The 19,705-nt window shown below is 41.8% G+C and overlaps 1 protein-coding gene across 2 annotated transcripts; it reads left to right on the top strand.

Moving 5' to 3' along the window:
- The first annotated feature begins 7,653 nt into the window (after positions 1 to 7,653).
- Positions 7,654 to 10,621, top strand: LOC115434060 (2-aminoethanethiol dioxygenase-like). Of its 2 annotated transcripts, XM_030155730.1 has the most exons (3): positions 7,654 to 8,504; positions 8,561 to 9,728; positions 10,013 to 10,621. In XM_030155730.1, exon 1 carries the CDS (start codon positions 7,723 to 7,725, stop codon positions 8,464 to 8,466), a length of 744 nt encoding a protein of 247 aa, XP_030011590.1. In that variant the 5' UTR covers positions 7,654 to 7,722; the 3' UTR covers positions 8,467 to 8,504; positions 8,561 to 9,728; positions 10,013 to 10,621. The 2 variants fall into 2 exon arrangements, with proteins under 2 accessions (XP_030011590.1, XP_030011589.1); XM_030155729.1 differs by having other exon boundaries at positions 7,654 to 9,728.
- The last annotated feature ends 9,084 nt before the right edge of the window (positions 10,622 to 19,705 follow it).

Raw genomic sequence — 19,705 nt, 5'->3', positions numbered from 1 at the left:
AACCTTTTATAAGCTTATCCATAACACAGTATCACTCCTAAAGTAAACTACATTCTACCGTTTTGAATATAAACACGAATGTAAGCATATTAAACATTAATTGGAATAAACAAGAATATAATTATTCTATCATTAAATATGGCTAGTGTTCTTTGGCTCCAATAGAGTAGTAGGAGAAATCTCCCATAATTCTGTTCAAGTTATCGGCAAGATGGAGGTAAATACAGCAAAAAAGTGCAGCAGTGCTATGAAAGAAACGCACAAATGTTTGTCTTTTCTTCATAAGAAAGATGCCAATGCTGCAGAGACGGTTACAGCTGCCGACGGCACGGTGAATTCTTTCAGAAACAAGGTTGTCGAATCTGTTTATAGCAGCATCGATGACTGCTGATGATGTAACAGGTCTGGAAGGGTTGGACCATTTCATAGGAGAATGTTACAGCTCTGTTGCAAGGGGTACTGCCAAGTGCAAGGGCCAAGGGGTACGGGTAAGGGGGAGGGCCAAGGGGTACGGCTAAGGGGGAGGGCCAAGGGGTACGGGTAAGGGGGAGGGCCAAGGGGTACAGGTAAGGGGGAGGGCCAAGGGGTACGGGTAAGGGGGAGGGCCAAGGGGTGAACTGGGATTGGGCCCTATTCAGATCAGCTCTGCTCAGCTCATTTCTGAAACACAGGATACAGTGTTAATACAAAAAGAGTGTAAATATAAAAAGAGAGACGTTGCATACATGTCCCATCCACTGCATCCAATCAGCAAACAGCAAATTCTAATGATAAGGAGATCGACTGACTTTCAGTCACGGTGCTTGAGGATAATGTTCCGATCCCACAGCTGCAGTGGGGTGGTGTCCCCATTTGTGTCACACATACAAGTGCATTTGTTTATCATTCATTCATTCATTTTCTGAACCCTTCCTAAGCTCCTCATATGAGTACATGATCATCCATACTCTTATCTCTGATCCCTGTTAAACTAACGTTCCAGGTAAAGTTGGAAAGTGGAAACACACTTATGTGTGAGGCTAGAGCGAATAAATGCTCATACTAGCTCGTTGACCCAGGGGCATCCACAGGTTCTCGATGTGGTCGTTTTTATGCTGTTGTGTATTCATGCGTGCTGTTCCGCATTTGTCCAGCAGTCACCGCCAAAGTGTTCCGGGCATAGCAATGTGATTATAAGGCTATTGTATTCCAAAATTACTAATATCTCCCAAAATATTGGTCCTATCAACTTGCCATTTTCACCAGTCTGTTCCTTGACCAAAAATACTTTCATATGCCAAACTGCGGCAGTCAGCTCTGTACGGATTTTGTGTGAATCTCCAGACACACACACACACACACACACATACAGAGGCCACTTGGCTTTTATAACTAGCACATTGACCCGTGGGAATCCACGGGTTCTAGAAGCAGTAGAGTTGATAAAATGGGGAGCTGAGCTAAGCTTACTGGTGTAACACACAGATTAGGAAAAAATATAATGGCCCTCATTTTGTTTTGTCTTGACATCGACTTGGACCACAGACTTTTACACAAAACTGAACATGACAGTTTATTGTGACTCACTGGTGTCCTGTGTCCGGATCCGCTGAACTGCGGTCCGGGATCGAAGTCTGCGCAGAACGGTCTGTCCAGCAGGGACGGACTGGCCATCTGGCATACTGGGCCTTTTCCCATCAGGCCGACGTGCTATTTGGGCCGACAGTCCCAACACTTTTTTTTACCTCCGCCAAGGAGGTTATGTTTTTGCCGGCATTAGTTTGTTTGTCTGTCTGTCCGTCCGTCCGTCTGTGTGCAAGACAACTCAAAAAGTTATGGACGGATTTGGATGAAAATTTCAGGAAATGTTGATACTGGCACAAGGAATAAATGATTACATTTTGGTAGTGATTGGGGGGGTGGGGGGGGCACTGATCTGCCTTGGCGGAGGTCTGCGCTCTCCGAGTGCTTTTCTAGTTAGTCGTCTGTCGTCGTCTGTCGTCGTCCACCACCGTTACAAAAATTTCAATCTTCGTCTCTGAAACTACAATTCTGATTGACTTCAAACTTGGTATACAGCTTCTTTATGATGATGTCAACAAAATTTAGTGAAATTATTTGGATCCAGATCTGATTCTGGATTTGGTGCGACTTTGAAAAATTTCCCCATTATAACAGATAGGAAGTGCCGGTAAGCTACAGGGCCATTGTTCCTATTTTTACCTCCGCCAAGGAGGTTATGTTTTTGCCAGGGTTTGTTTGTTTGTTTGTTTGTTTGTCTGTCTGTTTGTTTGTTTGTTTGTTTGTTTGTTTTGTTTGTCTGTCCGTTAGTGTGCAACATAACTCAAAAAGTTATGGACAGATTTGGATGAAATTTTCAGGGTTTGTTGGAAATGGGATAAGGAAGAAATGATTAAATTTTGGTGGTGATCGGGGGTGGGGGGGCCCACGGGGGGGGGGGCCACTGATCAGCCTTGGCGGAGGTCTGCGCTCTCCGAGTGCTTCTAGTTTATTTATGTATTGGTCTGATCAGCCCATAAAACCAGAGAGCAGCATGTTATGACCCTGGGTCATAATTTGTCTAGTTATATGTATATGCATGTGTTTTCTGTCTAGTGTGTGTGTGTGTGTTCTCCCCCGTCCTGTAGGTGTGCTGTGCCTTTTTGTTTCTGTTTGTTGCAGGTTTCTGATTGGTGGAGCATGATTGCCCGGCCCTTTAAAGATGGCCCTGGAGCTCCCATCCTCGCTCGCTCTTGCCTCCTGCCAGCTCTCAACCCTGTGTTCGTGTGTGTGACCGTCAGTCTTCGTGCTCCTGAAAAAATTCGATTGTTTGTGTTTGTAAATAGCTTTTGTTAAATTGAACCTTTTTCAGGTAGGGGAGGTCGGCTCTTTTGCTTTTCCCATTTTCTCCTGTTTTTGGTTAGGTAGTTAGGTAAGTTTTCTGTATTTTATTTCTTGCATTTATTTTGGATTAGGTAAGTTAGTTTAAACTAGAAGAGATTTTGTTTGTTGTTTTAGCCGCTCCCTCCCCTAACCCTTCCTTAGTTGTTGAGAAAAAAATACTAATAATAAATATTGTGAACTTTTAGTTTTTGACTGACGTGTGTGCTTGGGAGCTGGGAGGGGACAAAAGTTGAGCACATTATGTTCGCCCTGGTGAACCCCTAGGCCGGGGCGTAACAAGCAGCCCAGTTGACACTGGGCTGGCCCAATCACATTGTTAAACACCAACCCCTTTCACTTTGGTCCTGTCTGAGTAATGTATTCGTCCAAAAAAGTCAGCGCAAGAGTTTGTTTCTGAACCAGCGGCCCTCGACACACACTGTTCTGCAGCCCAGTGGTTCTTTTCTTCACTGACACGGGGCTGGCCCAGTCATATCATGAAACACGTCCTCCCTTTGGCTCGGTGCACCGGTGTACAGTGGAATGTAGGATGAACGTAAGCTGCTCTTGTAAGTTAATTCGATGAAAGGAACTTCATGAATTGATTATCATTGATTATGAAAAAAATGCATGCAATGTAACAGTTTTCTTATGTTTCCTCTAAGCCTGAACCCCCCTCCTCTCTGACAGGATTTCAACACTCCAACATCTTTCCTAACTAGAAGCACTCGGAGAGCGCAGACCTCCGCCAAGGCTGATCAGTGGCACCCCCCGTGGGCCCCCCCACCCCCGATCACCACCAAAATTTAATCATTTCTTCCTTATCCCATTTCCAACAAACCCTGAAAATTTCATCCAAATCTGTCCATAACTTTTTGAGTTATGTTGCACACTAACGGACAGACAAACAAACAAACAAACCCTGGCAAAAACATAACCTCCTTGGCGTAGGTAATAATTCATCATAGGAATTTGCTTCCAGTGGACGTTTAAGGAACTGCAGGTTTTTCCGCTCACTCCTGTTAAAGTTAACAACACAAGGCAGCATGTTGTGCATGAATTACAAAGAATATCATTTAACCACAAAATCTCTGGGATATTATTTGTACAAATGGCTTTTCCTACTCTAAATAGGACAGACTTTCTGAACATCACCCTGCTCATGTGCCAGACAATGACATACAGCAGATTCATACAGCAAACATTCCAACATACCAGCCTCAGGCTATAAGATGAGTCAGTCTATTTACTTCACATGCACACGACACTGTCCTGACAATGACTCATCCTCTGGCACAAACATGATATGTGTCCAGCCTCTGAATTTACTACTTCAACAGTGGTTTCCAACCTTTTTTGGCTTGTGACCCCATTTTAACATCACAAATTTCTGGCAACCCCAGGCATTCAAAACTCAGACTTTTTTTTGTGCTAAAATTAATTTGTTTTTGATCATGTAATAGTTTGCTATACTATGGTGCAAATTAATTTTAGAGGACATTTAGTCTATATAATGTATATTATTGTGGACAGAGGCAGTAAATCCAGGTGTAGATTACTGCACAAAGGGAGCATTGGATTTTCCTTGGTCAGGATCTGTCCAGTCAGTCCAGCTGTGATTTACAAGGAGGACAATTAATACTGAACAAACAAGAACTGAAACTATGAATTATGAAAGAGCTGCAGCATCTGAAACTGACCACAATGAACATTTGACAGATAAACAGAACCACAGTGCTGCAGTTTCAGACTCACAGTTTGTCATGTCTGTTATGTGTTGGGATTGTCTCTGTCAACTCACCATATATATATATATATATATATATATATATATATATATATATATATATATATATATATATATTTTTTTTTTTTTTTTTTTTTTTTTTTTTTTTTTAATCAATTACTAGAAATTTCAGGCGACCCCATTTGAATTCCAGGTGACCCCATGTGGGGTCCCGACCCCAAGGTGGAAAAACACTGCACTAAAACAAGCCAACCAGTTCTATCCACCATACTAACTGTGGAGGAGAAATGTTTTTTTTTGCATGAAAAACATTTCTCCTCCTCACTAACTATATGTCTATCCACTTTTGTGATCACTGTGACTTTTGACCAGGACTTGGTCTAATGTTGTCCCCACAATACTTGTCATTTTTCTATTTTCACAAATGGTTTGATAAATCAGAGACTTCAGCCTAACTAGGATAATCCCATCATGGTTTGACAAATGTTAATACCATGATTTTACATCTGGACCTGGTCTTATGTAGATGTGATTAAAAAAAAAATAATAATAATAATAATAATTATTATTATTATTATTATTATTATTATTATTATTATTATTATTATTAAAATAAAAAAAAGCTGTGAAAACTCCCTTTTTTCATATTTTCACAATAGAGTCAAGCAGGTGCAGTTTTAATTTTTATTACAGATATTTTAAAGGTTTCAGCTCTGTATAAGTTGGAATTTCAACTTGTTTTTCAAACATTTTTTTTCTGTTTCTGGATGAAATCTTTGAGCTCTGCTATTTTCCTTGGTCATATTCAGACATCACATAGTCTGCCCTCCCTATTTGTATAATGACAAAGATCACTTGAGGTGAAATATTCTGGGGCATGTTGGGTAATGTAGTATATTTTTATTTCATCCAGTTATATTTAAAAGTGTTCCTTTAATTCACTGTAAAACACCACCTGCTTACATGAACTGGTGGAACAGAAGGTGAATATTTGAATGCATCCTTATTTTAAAGCAGTAAATGAATCGCTTTAGACTGAGTGACTACATCTCCCATAATCCCCGAGGTGTGAACAGTAATGCGCGTCTGGTGCGGACGTGTTTGACAGTTGTTCAAAAATGGGGTCCGACTTTACAAAGTATAAGTAAAAAAACAGCGACAGATTTATGTGAATTCACATGTAGACGCATGTGATGGATTATTTTCTGCAGTTTAAGTCTCACATATGAAAATAAGTAAATAAAACGCGCACGAATGAATGACCCTGTGGACAAACAGAACGAGGACAGTGTGAAGGGGGGTGGGGTGGGGGGGTGGACAGAGCAGAGAGTGCGGAAAACGAAGAGGTCTCACTCTGGTATGATTTAGGGCCATACCATGAACATCTTGTCTGTATTTTTATCTGTTCATTTAATTGTAAAATGGACACAGGATGTTTTTTTTTTTTTTTAATTCACTTTAGACTGGTTTATTTTTACTTTTATTTATACTTTTTACCATAGGCTTTGCAGTTTCACAATGGATAATACTTTTATGAAAATATTTGATTCTTGTTTTATTGAGTCTGTGCTGACCTTTTCTTTGATCAGCTGCTATGGGCTGCTGACCCTTATAAACAGGAACAGGTTGCAGGACATCACTAAAGTGTGCAGCAGAGCAGCTGGCACCACACTCTGACTGTGTTGGACCAGAGGTGGACTCTGCAGAAGGCTCAGTCAGTCCTGGATGATCCCAGTCATCCCCTTTATGATAAGTTCAGGTGTCTTCCATCAGGTCGCAGATACGATGTTCCTAAATGTAGGACCAATAGGATGAGGAATTCTTCGGTTCCGGCAGCCATTGTTCTGCTGAATAACTCTTAGAAATGTTGGTGCTATTGTCTTTAATGGACTATTTATTGTATTTATTGATGTTTGTTGTCTGTGTGATACTGCTGGCTGTAGAACAAATTGCCCCTCGGGGATCGTAAAGTTTACCTTGACCTATTTGGATCTTAAATGAAGAATTTGATTCACATCTTCTGTTTATTTTGTTTATGTGATTATAAACAAACAAAAAAATGTTTTATTAAAACAAAACTACGGAAGCCTGTTGCATTCACACAAAAAAAATAAATTTTGCTCTTAGTTTTTACGAGATAATTATCTCGTTAATTCAGAAAAACAGAGCCGATTTTTTTTTTTTTTTACTTATTTTTTCTCATAATTACAAGATAATTATCTTGTTAATTCAGAAAAACAGAGCCGATTTTTTTTTTTTAGTTATTTTTTCTCATAATTACAAGATAATTATCTTGTTAATTCAGAAAAACAGAGCTGAATTTTTTGTGTGTGTGAATGCAATACGCTTCCGTACAAAACTTCCAAAAGATGATCGTATTATTATACTAAATAAAATATTTAATATAATAGTACAATCATCTTTTAAATAAAGTATGTGATATTATAATACAATCATCTTTTGAAAGATTTTTTTTTATTTTTTATGTAGAACTGGAAATTCACTGCACTTGAAAAGCTGATCTTTATTTAGGCCTGTTCCAATCCAATCCAACTTTATTTGTAAAGCACTTTAAAACAACCGCAGTGGACCAAAGTGCTGTACAGAAGAATAATTAAAACCAAAATAGAAGAATAAAATACAGAATAGATTTACAGACATAGAAACTGGACAAAAAAGAAAAAACAGTGCTATACAGAAGAATAAATAAAACCCAAACAGAGGAATAAAATACAAGAATAGATTAAGAAACATAAAAAGCCATACAATTAAACACAACAAAATAAATAAATACATAAAAATAAATAGATAAATAAGAACAATAAACCACTACTATAAACCATTATAAACAACCACTGCCTGTTGTTGATCATTTTTCATGCGCATGAAGAAAAAAAATCTAAGAAAGCAGAAACTGGATAGAAAAGCTGGAGACTTGGAAAGGCTGCTGCGGCCTGTGTGCGCAGCCTGTGTGCGCAGCCTGTGTGCGCGGCTTGTGTGCGCGGCCTGTGTGCGCAGTGAGCCCTCACACTCATAGACGATCTTCGGTGCTAGCTCCGGGGCTGCCGCTAACGGCCACAGCAGACCGAGCCGCCGCCGCCGCTCCTGTCGGTATGAGACCCGGTGACCGCACCATGAGCTCCCTCGTCCAGAGAATAGCCCGGCAGGCTTTGGTCACGTTCCGGAGCCCGGAGCCCGGGAAGTCTTTCGTGGAGAACCACGGCAAACTGAAGAGCCTGATGACGGAAGTGCGCGCGGCGGACCTGAAGCTGGTCCCGCGCAGAGCAGACGACAGCCCGGCCGGCGGAGCCCCCCCCCCGCACCGGCACCGCGGCGCCCCCCCGGTCACCTACATGCACATCTGCGAGACGGACCACTTCAGCATGGGGGTGTTCCTGCTGAAGAGCGGAGCCTCCATCCCGCTGCACGACCACCCGGGCATGCACGGGGTCCTCAAAGTCCTGTACGGAACCGTCCGGATCAGCTGCTTCGACCGCCCGGACCCTCCGCCCGCCGCGCCGCCCTCGGCCCACCCCGGCGCGCTGCGGCGGTCGGTGCTCCGCTCCACCGGGGAGTACACGGAGGACAGCGGCCCCTGCGTCCTGTCCCCGGACCGGGACAACCTGCACCAGATCGACGCCGTGGACGGACCCACGGCGTTCATGGACATCCTGGCCCCCCCGTACGACCCGGACGACGGCAGGGACTGTCACTACTACCGGGTTCTGACGGAGGCGGAGGCCGAACCGGACCGCACGGAGCGCACGGACCAGGAGGTCTGGCTCATGGAGATCTCACAGCCCGCAGAGTTCTGGTGCGGAGGGGAGCCGTACCCGGGCCCGGAGGTCTGCCTCTGACCCGGGCCCGGAGGTCTGCCTCTGACCCGGGCCCGGAGGTCTGCCTCTGACCCGGGCCCGGAGGTCTGCCTCTGACCCGGGGCACGGACCGCAGGTCCACCTGGGGCCGGGCTGGTTTACGCATGCGCTCAAAGCTGATGTGTTGGACCGCTGTTGGACCAACTGGGCCAGAGGTTCGGTCTGCTGAACTAATAACCCGTTTATGAGTCCAGAGGCAGAACCCAGGTCCAGCTCTGCTGGTATTTGGACTCAGTTCTGTGTTTGGAGTCTACTGTAGTGTTCCACCTCATCCTCCACTGAAGTGACCCGGTCCTACCTGCTGGTCCTACCGGCTGGTTCTACCTGCTGGACCTACCTGCTGGTCCTACCTGCTGGTTCCACCTGCTGGTTCTACCTGCTGGTTCTACCTGCTGGTCCTACCTGCTGGTTCTACCTGCCGGTCCTACCTGCCGGTACTACCTGCCGGTCCTACCTGCTGGTTCCACCTGCTGGTCCTACCTGCTGGTTCCACCTGCTGGTTCTACCTGCTGGTTCTACCTGCTGGTCCTACCTGCTGGTTCTACCTGCCGGTCCTACCTGCCGGTTCTACCTGCCGGTCCTACCTGCTGGTTCCACCTGCTGGTCCTACCTGCTGGTTCTACCTGCTGGTTCTACCTGCTGGTCCTACCTGCTGGTTCTACCTGCTGGTCCTACCTGCTGGTCCTACCTGCTGGTTCTACCTGCTGGTTCCACCTGCTGGTCCTACCTGCTGGTTCTACCTGCTGGTCCTACCTGCTGGTTCTACCTGCTGGTTCCACCTGCTGGTCCTACCTGCTGGTTCTACCTGCTGGTCCTACCTGCTGGTCCTACCTGCTGGTTCTACCTGCTGGTTCCACCTGCTGGTCCTACCTGCTGGTTCTGGAGGCTGGGCTGTGCCCTGCAGATCTGTGTGTTTGTTCCACAGGTGAAACAGAACAACTCCAGCTCCCGTTTCACTGTCAGCACTCTCTGCCGCCTCCAGGCGTCCACCAGTGTCTGTTTGGATCATGATCCTCTTAGGTTTCTACAGGAGGTCATTGTCAACAATGACGGAAATGGAGTCGTTTTTCTCACTAAAAGCGAACGTCGTGCAAATTTAGGATTGACTTTCCTCAAAAGTCCTTAGATATTTCAACTGTTCTGGATTAACAATCAATTTTGTATTTGAGTTGCGCCTTAATCCTTAAACTGGACTTGATCTGTGGTCTGTTTGTGATCAATCGTCTGAATTCCCTAAAACACTTGTGGAATTTAGTTTAGAGCTGCAAACGATTAATGGACTAGGTGCTTGAAGTTAATGCAAAAAGTCCCAATTCGATTAATCTAATCACTTGAATTGGTTGGAGATATTCTATTGCAGTTTTCCTGAATTGAAGCTTCTTTGTGCGTCACAATAAGCGTCCGTGTGAAACACAACAGTGGAACCAATGTTTATCAGCAGAGAAATGAAGGAAACAAAGCTTAGATTCAGGAGAATTGTGGTTGAATGACTTTTTTGGATCACTTTGAGTCGATTAATCGGTAGCAGCTCTAATTTAGTTTCTATAAAATTCTGAAGTGACAAAGAAAATATGATTGAACTTTGACATGTTTTCTGATTGACAGCTGACACAGGGTCAAAGGGCGTGGCTCCACGTCAGAGGCCTGTGTTCTGTTGAGGTTCCGTACAGAACCAAAGTAGGTCCAGAGATTTCATTCACAGAGTTCTTTAACTGAAAAACTCATAAGTCTAAGAATGTCTGCTGTGGAAAAGCTCTGCTGGCATTAGTGTCATTACTGTGGTTTTGCTCTTTTACATTTCACTACATATTTTAGAATTTCCCAAACCACGTTGTTGTGTTGGGTTTACAGGGCTGAAGCTAAAGTAGAGACTGAAACAAGAAATGGACTCTAAATAAGATAAATATTATGTTTCATGGCAGATCATGAAAAGAGATGCAGTGCAGGGTGCTCATGCTGCGTTCGAGAGACGTCAGGAATTTGTTGCCAAAGCAGAACATAAAGGTTCAGTATATAAATGAAAACTGTGGTTTAAGTGGGAATAGAACCGTCTAACAGATGAGCTGTACATACGGTCAGTGACTGCATGGGCTGTCAGCCCTAACCCTCAGCTTCATTACAAGACATTTGAACTGTTGTCCGAGGAATTAACCCTTTATTGGTCACTCATATTAATACTCTGAAATTCTAAATTTCAACCTTAGTGTGATAGAATAGAATAGAATAGAATAGAATAGAATAGAATAGAATAGAATAGAATAGAATAGAATAGAATAGATCTTTATTGTCATTGTACATTGTACAACAAAATTAAAAAGTGCGATCCTTAAAGGTACATTCATCTGACATAAAAACCCACACAGACACAATCACATTCTATTGCACTATCTTTTAGCAGCATCGAGTGTGTTTACTGCAGTGGGGTAGAAGCTGTTCTTCAGTCTATTTGTTCTGGCTTTGATGCTTCTATACCGTCTGTCTGATGGCAGCAGCTCAAACAGGCTGACCAGGATGGAATGTGTCTTTGATAATGTTTTGGGCCCTTTTGAGGCAGTGGGAACTGTGCAGTTCCTTCAGCGTGGGGAGGGTGCAGCCAATTATGGGTTATTGGAGGACATAAGACTTTATTACTTTTGTTAAATTTTTCCAAAAAAAACCCCAAAAACTAAAGGATTTTGTAGAAACTTAAGGTCAATGAAGTTACCATATTTGGTTCCTTACATAAGTGGCCAAAAAAAAAAATCCATGAAGTAAATATAAAAAATACAAGAAAAACACATGTAAGGTGAAAGAACACGTATTTTAGAACATTAGAACATGACTGTTAGAACATTAGACCCCCATGTGTATTGATCCAGACCCCTGTCCAAATCCACATGACCCCTTTGAACATCATTCCTTACATTAGTACACAGGTGTCAAACATGCGGCCTGGGGGCCAAATCCAGCCCGCCAAAGGGACCAGTCCGGCCCTGGGGATGAATTTATGAAATGCAAAAATAGATATTAAGAAATTAACAATCCTTTTAGTTCAGGTTTCACATGCAGATCAATTTAATCTCCAGTGGGTCAGACCAGTAAAATTCTAACAATCTATAAATACTCACAACTCCACATTTTTCTCTTTGTAAATGTAAATATTTTCATGTATTTACACTAAAACAAATTATCATTTCACAAAAAATGTGAATAATCTGAACAAATGTGAAAAACCTGAAATGTCTTAAGAAAAATAAGTGCAATTTTAACAATATTCTGCCCGATACTAAATGTTTTGTGTATTTGTAGATCCACTGTGATCTGTACGTTATAATGAACATGTGTAAATGATAAACTGAGGAAGAATTATGTTAAAAAATTACACTTATTCTTCAGTTTGTTGAAGTTATTCACATCGTTTGAAAGGACAGTTTGTAGATGTAAACATGTTCATTGTTTAATTTTACTTTTTTCACTGTAAAATATAGAGAACAGTTTGGAGTTGACATTATTTATATATTATTCTGTTATTATTTTACTGGCTCGGCCCACTGCAGATCAGATTTAGCTGAATGTGGAACTGAACTAAAATGAGTTTGACACCCCTGCATTAGTTCCATTACTTCATGGTACCGAACAGAGCAGGTCCACTCACTGTTCATGCGCAGGTGGACCTTACAGACCCTGGAGACCACATTGGACCTTACAGACCCTGGAGACCACATTGGACCTTACAGACCCTGGAGACCACATTGGACCTTACAGACCCTGGAGACCACATTGGACCTTACAGACCCTGGAGACCCCATTGGACCTTACAGACCCTGGAGACCACATTGGACCTTACAGACCCTAGAGACCCCATTGGACCTTACAGACCCTGGAGACCACATTGGACCTTACAGACCCTAGAGACCCCATTGGACCCTACAGACCCTGGAGACCACATTGGACCTTACAGACCCTGGAGACCACATTGGACCTTACAGACCCTAGAGACCCAATTGGACCTTACAGACCCTGGAGACCACATTGGACCTTACAGACCCTGGAGACCACATTGGACCTTACAGACCCTGGAGACCACATTGGACCTTACAGACCCTGGAGACCACATTGGACCTTACAGACCCTAGAGACCACATTGGACCTTACAGACCCTGGAGACCACATTGGACCTTACAGACCCTGGAGACCACATTGGACCTTACAGACCCTAGAGACCCCATTGGACCTTACAGACCCTGGAGACCACATTGGACCTTACAGACCCTGGAGACCACATTGGACCTTACAGACCCTAGAGACCCCATTGGACCTTACAGACCCTGGAGACCACATTGGACCTTACAGACCCTGGAGACCACATTGGACCTTACAGACCCTGGAGACCACATTGGACCTGAGACTGATTCCCTGTCCTCACTGGAACTGCTGCTGTCACAGTCTAGTAATGCATGTGGAAATGACCACACATACAGAGTTAAATGCATGTATTTCAGCAGCACTGAAACAATATAGATGTAATAAGCTACATAATGTCAAACTTTTGATTGTACCTTGAACGCAGCATAAAATCCCAGTGACCTGACGTGACCTGTCAATCATCTGTCAGTGACGTCAGGACGCTCCATCCGGGTTAAAAAAAACCCCAAAATATGTCAAAGTGCAGGGTTTTTGTCCCACAAGACTGTAAACTGACAGGTGTAGATCCTCAGGACTGTGATGTGATTTGTATGGCTGACTGCTTTGCAGGAAATTTTTTGCAACATGGTGAATAAAGTGCACTAAATGACGCGTCACACTAGACAGTTTTTCACCGTTTTTTTTACCATGTGAAAAGAGAGACACTGGCACCATGGCCCAAGTTGATCAGAGTCATAAGTCAAAGACTCCCTGTGTACCTCAGGTAGGTGAGAGTAATAATAATTACTCCCTAATTTCTGTAGAGATTAATTCAGTGGTTCCCAACTTTTTGTGGCTCATGACCCTATTTTAACATCACAAATTTCTGGCGACCCCAAACATTCAAAACTGAGACTTTTTTTTGTGCTAAAATTAATTTGTTTTTGATCATGTAATAGTTTGCTATACTATGGTGCAAATTAATTTTAGAGGACATTTAGTCTATATAATGTCTATTATTGTGGACAGAGGCAGTAAATCCAGGTGTAGATTACTGCACAAAGGGAGAATTGGATTTTCCTTGGTCAGGATCTGTCCAGTCAGTCCAGCTGTGATTTACAAGGAGGACAATTAATACTGAACAAACAAGAACTGAAACTATGAATTATGAAAGAGCTGCAGCATCTGAAACTGACCACAGTGAACATTTGACAGATAAACAGAACCACAGCGCTGCAGTTTCAGACTCAGTTTGTCATGTCTGTTATGGATTGGGATTGTCTCTATCAACTCTCCATATATTTTTTATTAGTAAGTTTTTATTTTTATCAATTATTCGAAATTTCAGGCGACCCCACATGGGGTCCTGACCCCAAGGTTGAAAAACACTGCCCTAAATTCTGTAGTGATTAATGTGTTTCAGTTCCAAAGTTATTATCATTAACGAAAACTAACAAAATGACAAAAACTAGAATTGAAAAAAACATTCTTGTTAACTGAAATGAATAAAAACTATAATTAAAAGAAATAAACGATAACCAACTGAAACTGTATTGTGTGCTTACAAAACTAAAACACATAAAAATTATGGATAAAATTCCCTTCGTTTTCATCTTTGACAATGTCAGATTGATATGAAAGCGATTTATTTTGTTCTAGCAATTTTAGCTAGCTAAAGACTAAAGTTGGAAGAAAGCAGCAGAGTCCTGTCTGGGATTTATTTGAATACGACGGTGAAGAAGGTAAAAGATACGACAAAACTGAAATTAATACTAAAACTAAGCATTTAGCAAAAAAAAATTTAAAACTAATAAAAACTAACAAACCTGCTCTAAAAACTAATTAAAACGAACTGAATTAGAGAAAAAGTCAAAACTAAATAAAACTATAATGAAAAATTCAAAACTATTAGAATCTTGTTCAGTTTTTTAACCGTTGCAGTGTGTATCCAACCATAAGCTGACAGGGCCGTCAAACATGTGGAGACTTGACCACTGAAAGGTCCAATCCAGCTCATGAGATGAATTTGTGAATTTCAGAAATTACACTGAAGATATTGATCACAGATCTTAAAATTATTTTAGTTTAGAACATACAGACAAATACAATCTGAAGTTGGTCAGACCAGTAAAATCATAATCTATAAATAATGACAACTACAGATTTTTCTCTGTTTTAATGTAAAAAAAAAAGGGAAGCGACAGGACTATATTTACATTTACAAACTATCCTTTCACAATAAAATATGAATACCCTGAACAAATATGAACAACCTGAAATGTCTTAAGAGGAGTACAGTATTAACATTTTGTTAACGTTTCTTAAGTTTTTCTTATTTTTGTGCATGTTTTGTTCGTGTTACTGCTTAATTTGATCATATTTGTCAGGTTTTTTTGTTTTGTTATTTTTTCTGTTAATTGTGTTTTGACCAGGTCAAATTTCTCAAAATTACTAAATTGTTTGTGTATTTGTACACTGAACAAAAATATAAAAAACACCCACCATATTTCCACTGGATCATCTTTAGCTTTGATTGCAGGACACGTTCGCGTTGGCATCGCTCAGGAAGTGTCACAGTAAATGTCACAACACTTATTTCTGTCCAGACATACATCAGTTTTTTGTTGTTTTGCAAAGACCTTGTAATGACGGCAAATTTTCAGTGTGGTTCAGGTCTGGACTCTGGAGGACCGACCCATGTGTGAAAATTCTGTCTGATGCTCCTGAACAAATGTTTTCCAATATGAGCCAAGCTGATATCTGACACAGTCCAGACCTTATGTTCCATTAAACCAGGGGGTGTTCGGGGGCCACAGTGGGATCTCAAGTGGGCCGGACCGATAAAATAACCGAATATTAACCTATAAATAATGTAAACTCCAAACTTTTCTCTGTGTCAGAATGAAAGAAGTAAAAATACATAATGAAAATGTTTACATCTACAAACTATCCTTAAAAAAAGGTGAAAAACATGAACAACAACAAACAACCTGAAATTTCTGAAGAAAATTAAGTGCAATTTTAACATTAAGCCTCAGTTCATCATTTACTCATGTGCATTACAACTTACAAATCACAGTGAATCTACACTGGTAAATGCAACACTGTTGTTTTTGCTCCATTTTTCATGAGCTGAACTCAAACATCTAAGAGTTTTTCTATATTCACTAAAGGCCTGTTTCTCCCAAATGTTGTTCACAAATTTGTCTAAATATGTGTTAGTGAGCACTTCTCCTTGGCAGGTGTGACATATGTTGATTAGACAGCAGGATTATTGCACAGGTGTGCTTTAGGCTGGCCACAATAAAAGGCCACTCTAAAATGTGTACTTTTATCACACAGCACAATGCCACAGATGTCATAAGTTTCTGAGGGAGCGTGTAGTTGTCATGCTGACCGCAGGAACGTTCACCAGAGCTGATGCCTGTGAACTGAATGTTCACTTCTCTACCATAAGCCTTTTCTGACAGTTTGGCAGTACAGCCAAGCAGCCTCACAACCGCAGACCACATGTAACCACACCAGCCCAGGACCTCCACATCCAGCATCTTCACCTCCAAGATGGTCTGAGACCAGCCACCTGGACAGCTGCTGCAACAATCGGTTTGAATAAACAAAGAATTTCAGCGCAAACGGTCAGAAACCGTCTGAGGGAAGCTCATCTGCATGTTCGTCATCCTCATGGGGGTCTTGACCTGACTGCAGTTTGTAGTCATAACCGACATGAGTGGGCAAATGCTGACAATCAATGGTTCAAGGTTACTTTATTTGTACCCGTGGGTAGTTTTGTTTTGCAGACGAGGCGATTGCTTTTGGCGTTACAGCAAGACATACATTGAACCTGTTCGGCAGGTACTTGATCGAGTTTCCAGACAGGACAAAAAGAAAGGACAAAAAGTGTTCAGTGTTCCACCATTCATCAGTATAGCAGCATGGATAAGTAAAAGAATAAAATAAATAAATAAGATCAAAATAATAAAAATCGGACCAATGGCCCTGTAGCTTACCGGCCAAATTAAAAGCTTTGGGAAATGTATCCAGATGCCAGTTACTCTCACCCAGTTCTGTGTATTTATTCTATTACAGAAATAGTTCATGTTTTGGTCATATTCCAATTAGATCTGTAAAAAAGTCAAATTCCAACTTGATATCACTGATACTGATTTATTGGATCAATCCACTTCCTATCTGTTATAATGGAGAAATTTTTCAAAGTTGCACCAAATCCAGAATCAGATCCGGATCCAAATAATTTCACTAACATTTGTTGACATCATCATAAAGAAGCTGTATAACAAGTTTGAAGTCAATCGGAACTGTAGTTTCAGAGAAGAAGACGATTGAATTTTTTATAACGGACGACAGACGCCACCACCGGACGCCGCGTGACGACAATAGCTTATGGCCTGTCGGCCGGTAAGCTAAAAAACAAGATGCAACAAAACACAATAAAAACCCGGAGAAGATAAAAACAGTCTGGGATAAAAACCAGGATAAGACCATAAAATGTAAAAATTAGAAGTCACAATAATAATAAATAGAGCAAAGAAATAGAATAAATAAGTGAAATAAGTAAATAAAGTGCAATGTCACTATTTCTTCTTGAGCTCAGTGACAGCGACAGGAACACAGCTGTTTTTATAAACGCTGTGTCCTGCACCTGAGACTAAAAACCTCTGTCCAGAGGAAAGGAGCTGGAATTCAGCTGGTAAAGGATGGGAGTCATTATTCAGAACTGATGAAACCGTCCTCTGGACCTGTTTAGTGGACAGGGAGGCGGGACTAGACTGGGACTGACCAATCAGGCGACTGGACCATCGGACTATTTGATTCAGTGAGTTTCTCTGCATGGTGTCTGGCACTTTGGAGAGGGGTTCTCTTCACGGATGAATCCCGGTTTTCTCTGTCCAGGGCAGATGGCAGACAGTGTGTGGTGATGTGTGGGTGAGTGGTTTACTGATGTCAACATTGTGAATCGAATGGCCCGTGGTAATGGTGGGGTTAATGTTGGGGGGGGTTTAATATCAAACACCACATTAGCCCTGATTTTCTGATGCTACAAGATGTTCTAAGCACTCCTGTGCAATTTTATGGAAATTTTGGTCCAAAACCCCCCCCTACCCCGAAAATTACTTTAACTCAGCAAATTGTAACTTTCACAGCTCCTCCACTCTTTTGTCCAGTTCAGTGTATAAATCTGTTCATGATGGGACATTTAATGATCCTGTCAGTGCCAGATTGTATCATAAGAGTACTTTGTATTATGAACAGTCTAATGTCAAGGTCATGTTGGAGGTTAAAGGTCATCAAAATGCCTAGTTTTTTCAAAAATTCATACCATTCCGACAATTTATCAGATCTGTCCTCAGTTCTGTTCCCTCTGGTTTCCTGGTGGGACCCCCCCAGGCCTTTGGCCCTTTAAAGACACATACAGACTAAATATTCAAACATGGACAGTACATTTGAATTTGCCGCCATTAGTGTGGAGGGAAACACTAGCACACATTTAGGAGGGAATCACTAACACTTCATTCATTCATTCATTCATTTTCTGAACCTGCTTTATCCTCACTAGGGTCACGGGGGCGGAGCCTATCCCAGCTACTTATGGGCGAAGGCGGGGCTCACCCTGGACATGTGACCAGTTCATCGTAGGCATATATACAGACAAACAGACACAAACAGTCACTGTCACATTCACACCTATGGGTGATTTAGATGAACCCATTAACCTATCAGTGCATGTGTTTGGATGGTGGGAGGAGCCAGAGTACCTGGAGAGAACCCACGCAGACACGAGGAGAACATGTAAACTCCACACAGAAAGGTCCCACCCATCGACTGGTGTTGGAATGGAACCCAGGACCTTCTGTCTGTGGCTCCAGGTCTGTCCACTGCACCAACAGGACACATACATGTAAATGTCACAGTCATGTGAAACTACCGTTTGTTCTTTTTGACATGTCTGTATGGAGAACACATTATGTAAATAGTTGTGTTTAATGTGTTTTATTGAATGTCAGTTGTTTGTGGTCAGTAGATGTGTTCTGAGGAGAGAACCTGAGCCCAACATTTGGAAGAACCCACATGAACAGCTGAATTCCATCAAATATGCATTTGGACCATTTGGGTGACCTTTGACCTATAATCTGACCTTGACTCCACACCTTTTGTAGTGCAAAGCACTCTGAAGACATGACATGTCTCACAAAAAACATTTAAGGGCCCAACATGAGCAGACTGTTACACTGTACTTTATCAGAAGTGAAGAAGGTTTGAAAGTTGACAAAAACCCCAGGTTTTCAGGGTTGAAAAAGTAATTTTCGGGGTGGGGGGGATTGTGCATGATTTGAATTTTTTTTCACATTTTTGTATTCCCAAGACATGGGAGCATTAGAAAATGTGGGCTAAAGTTGAATCTTAAAATTTTCCTGAAATAAGCCCCCCCCATTAATGTATGGGTAGGCGTATGTTATGGACAATGAACACAGGTGCATTTTATTGATGTCATTTTGAATTCACACAGATACTGTGACCAATACCTGAGGCCCATTGTTGTGCTGTTCATCCACGACCGTCACCTCATGTTGGACCATGATAATGCACGGCCCCGTGTTGAAGGATCTGGACACAATTCCTGGAAGCTGAAAACATTCCAGTTCTTTCATGGTCAGCATACTCACCGGACATGTCCCCCACTGAGCATGTCTGGGATGCTTTGGATCAGCTTTTACGACAGTGTGTTGCAAGGTTCTAATAGTTTTGGATTTTTCATTATAGTTTAGTTTTATTTAGCTTTGACATTTTTTCTCTAATTCAGTTTTGTTTTATTAGTTTTTAGAGCAGGTTTGCTAGTTTTTATTAGTTTTCATTTTTATTTCTAAATGCTTAGTTCTAGTTCAGTTTAGTGTGGTTTTAGTTTTTTCATATTTTTTGTCTTCCTTGCTGTCGTATTCACATACAGGACTCTGCTGCTTTCTCCCAACTTTAGTCTCCATGTTTCCAGGTAGAGTGGGGACCAGAAGACGAGTCTAAATGACAAGTGACGAGAAGTGACGGACTGTGAAGTGTCGTATAGTGCCGCTAGCTAAAATTGCCCGAGCAAAATAAATCGATT

Source organism: Sphaeramia orbicularis, chromosome 15, assembly GCF_902148855.1.
Source record: "Sphaeramia orbicularis chromosome 15, fSphaOr1.1, whole genome shotgun sequence".
Lineage (NCBI taxonomy): Eukaryota > Metazoa > Chordata > Actinopteri > Kurtiformes > Apogonidae > Sphaeramia > Sphaeramia orbicularis.
The sequence above is the reverse complement of the archived record's forward strand: the minus strand, read 5'-3'. Positions and strand labels throughout refer to the sequence as shown.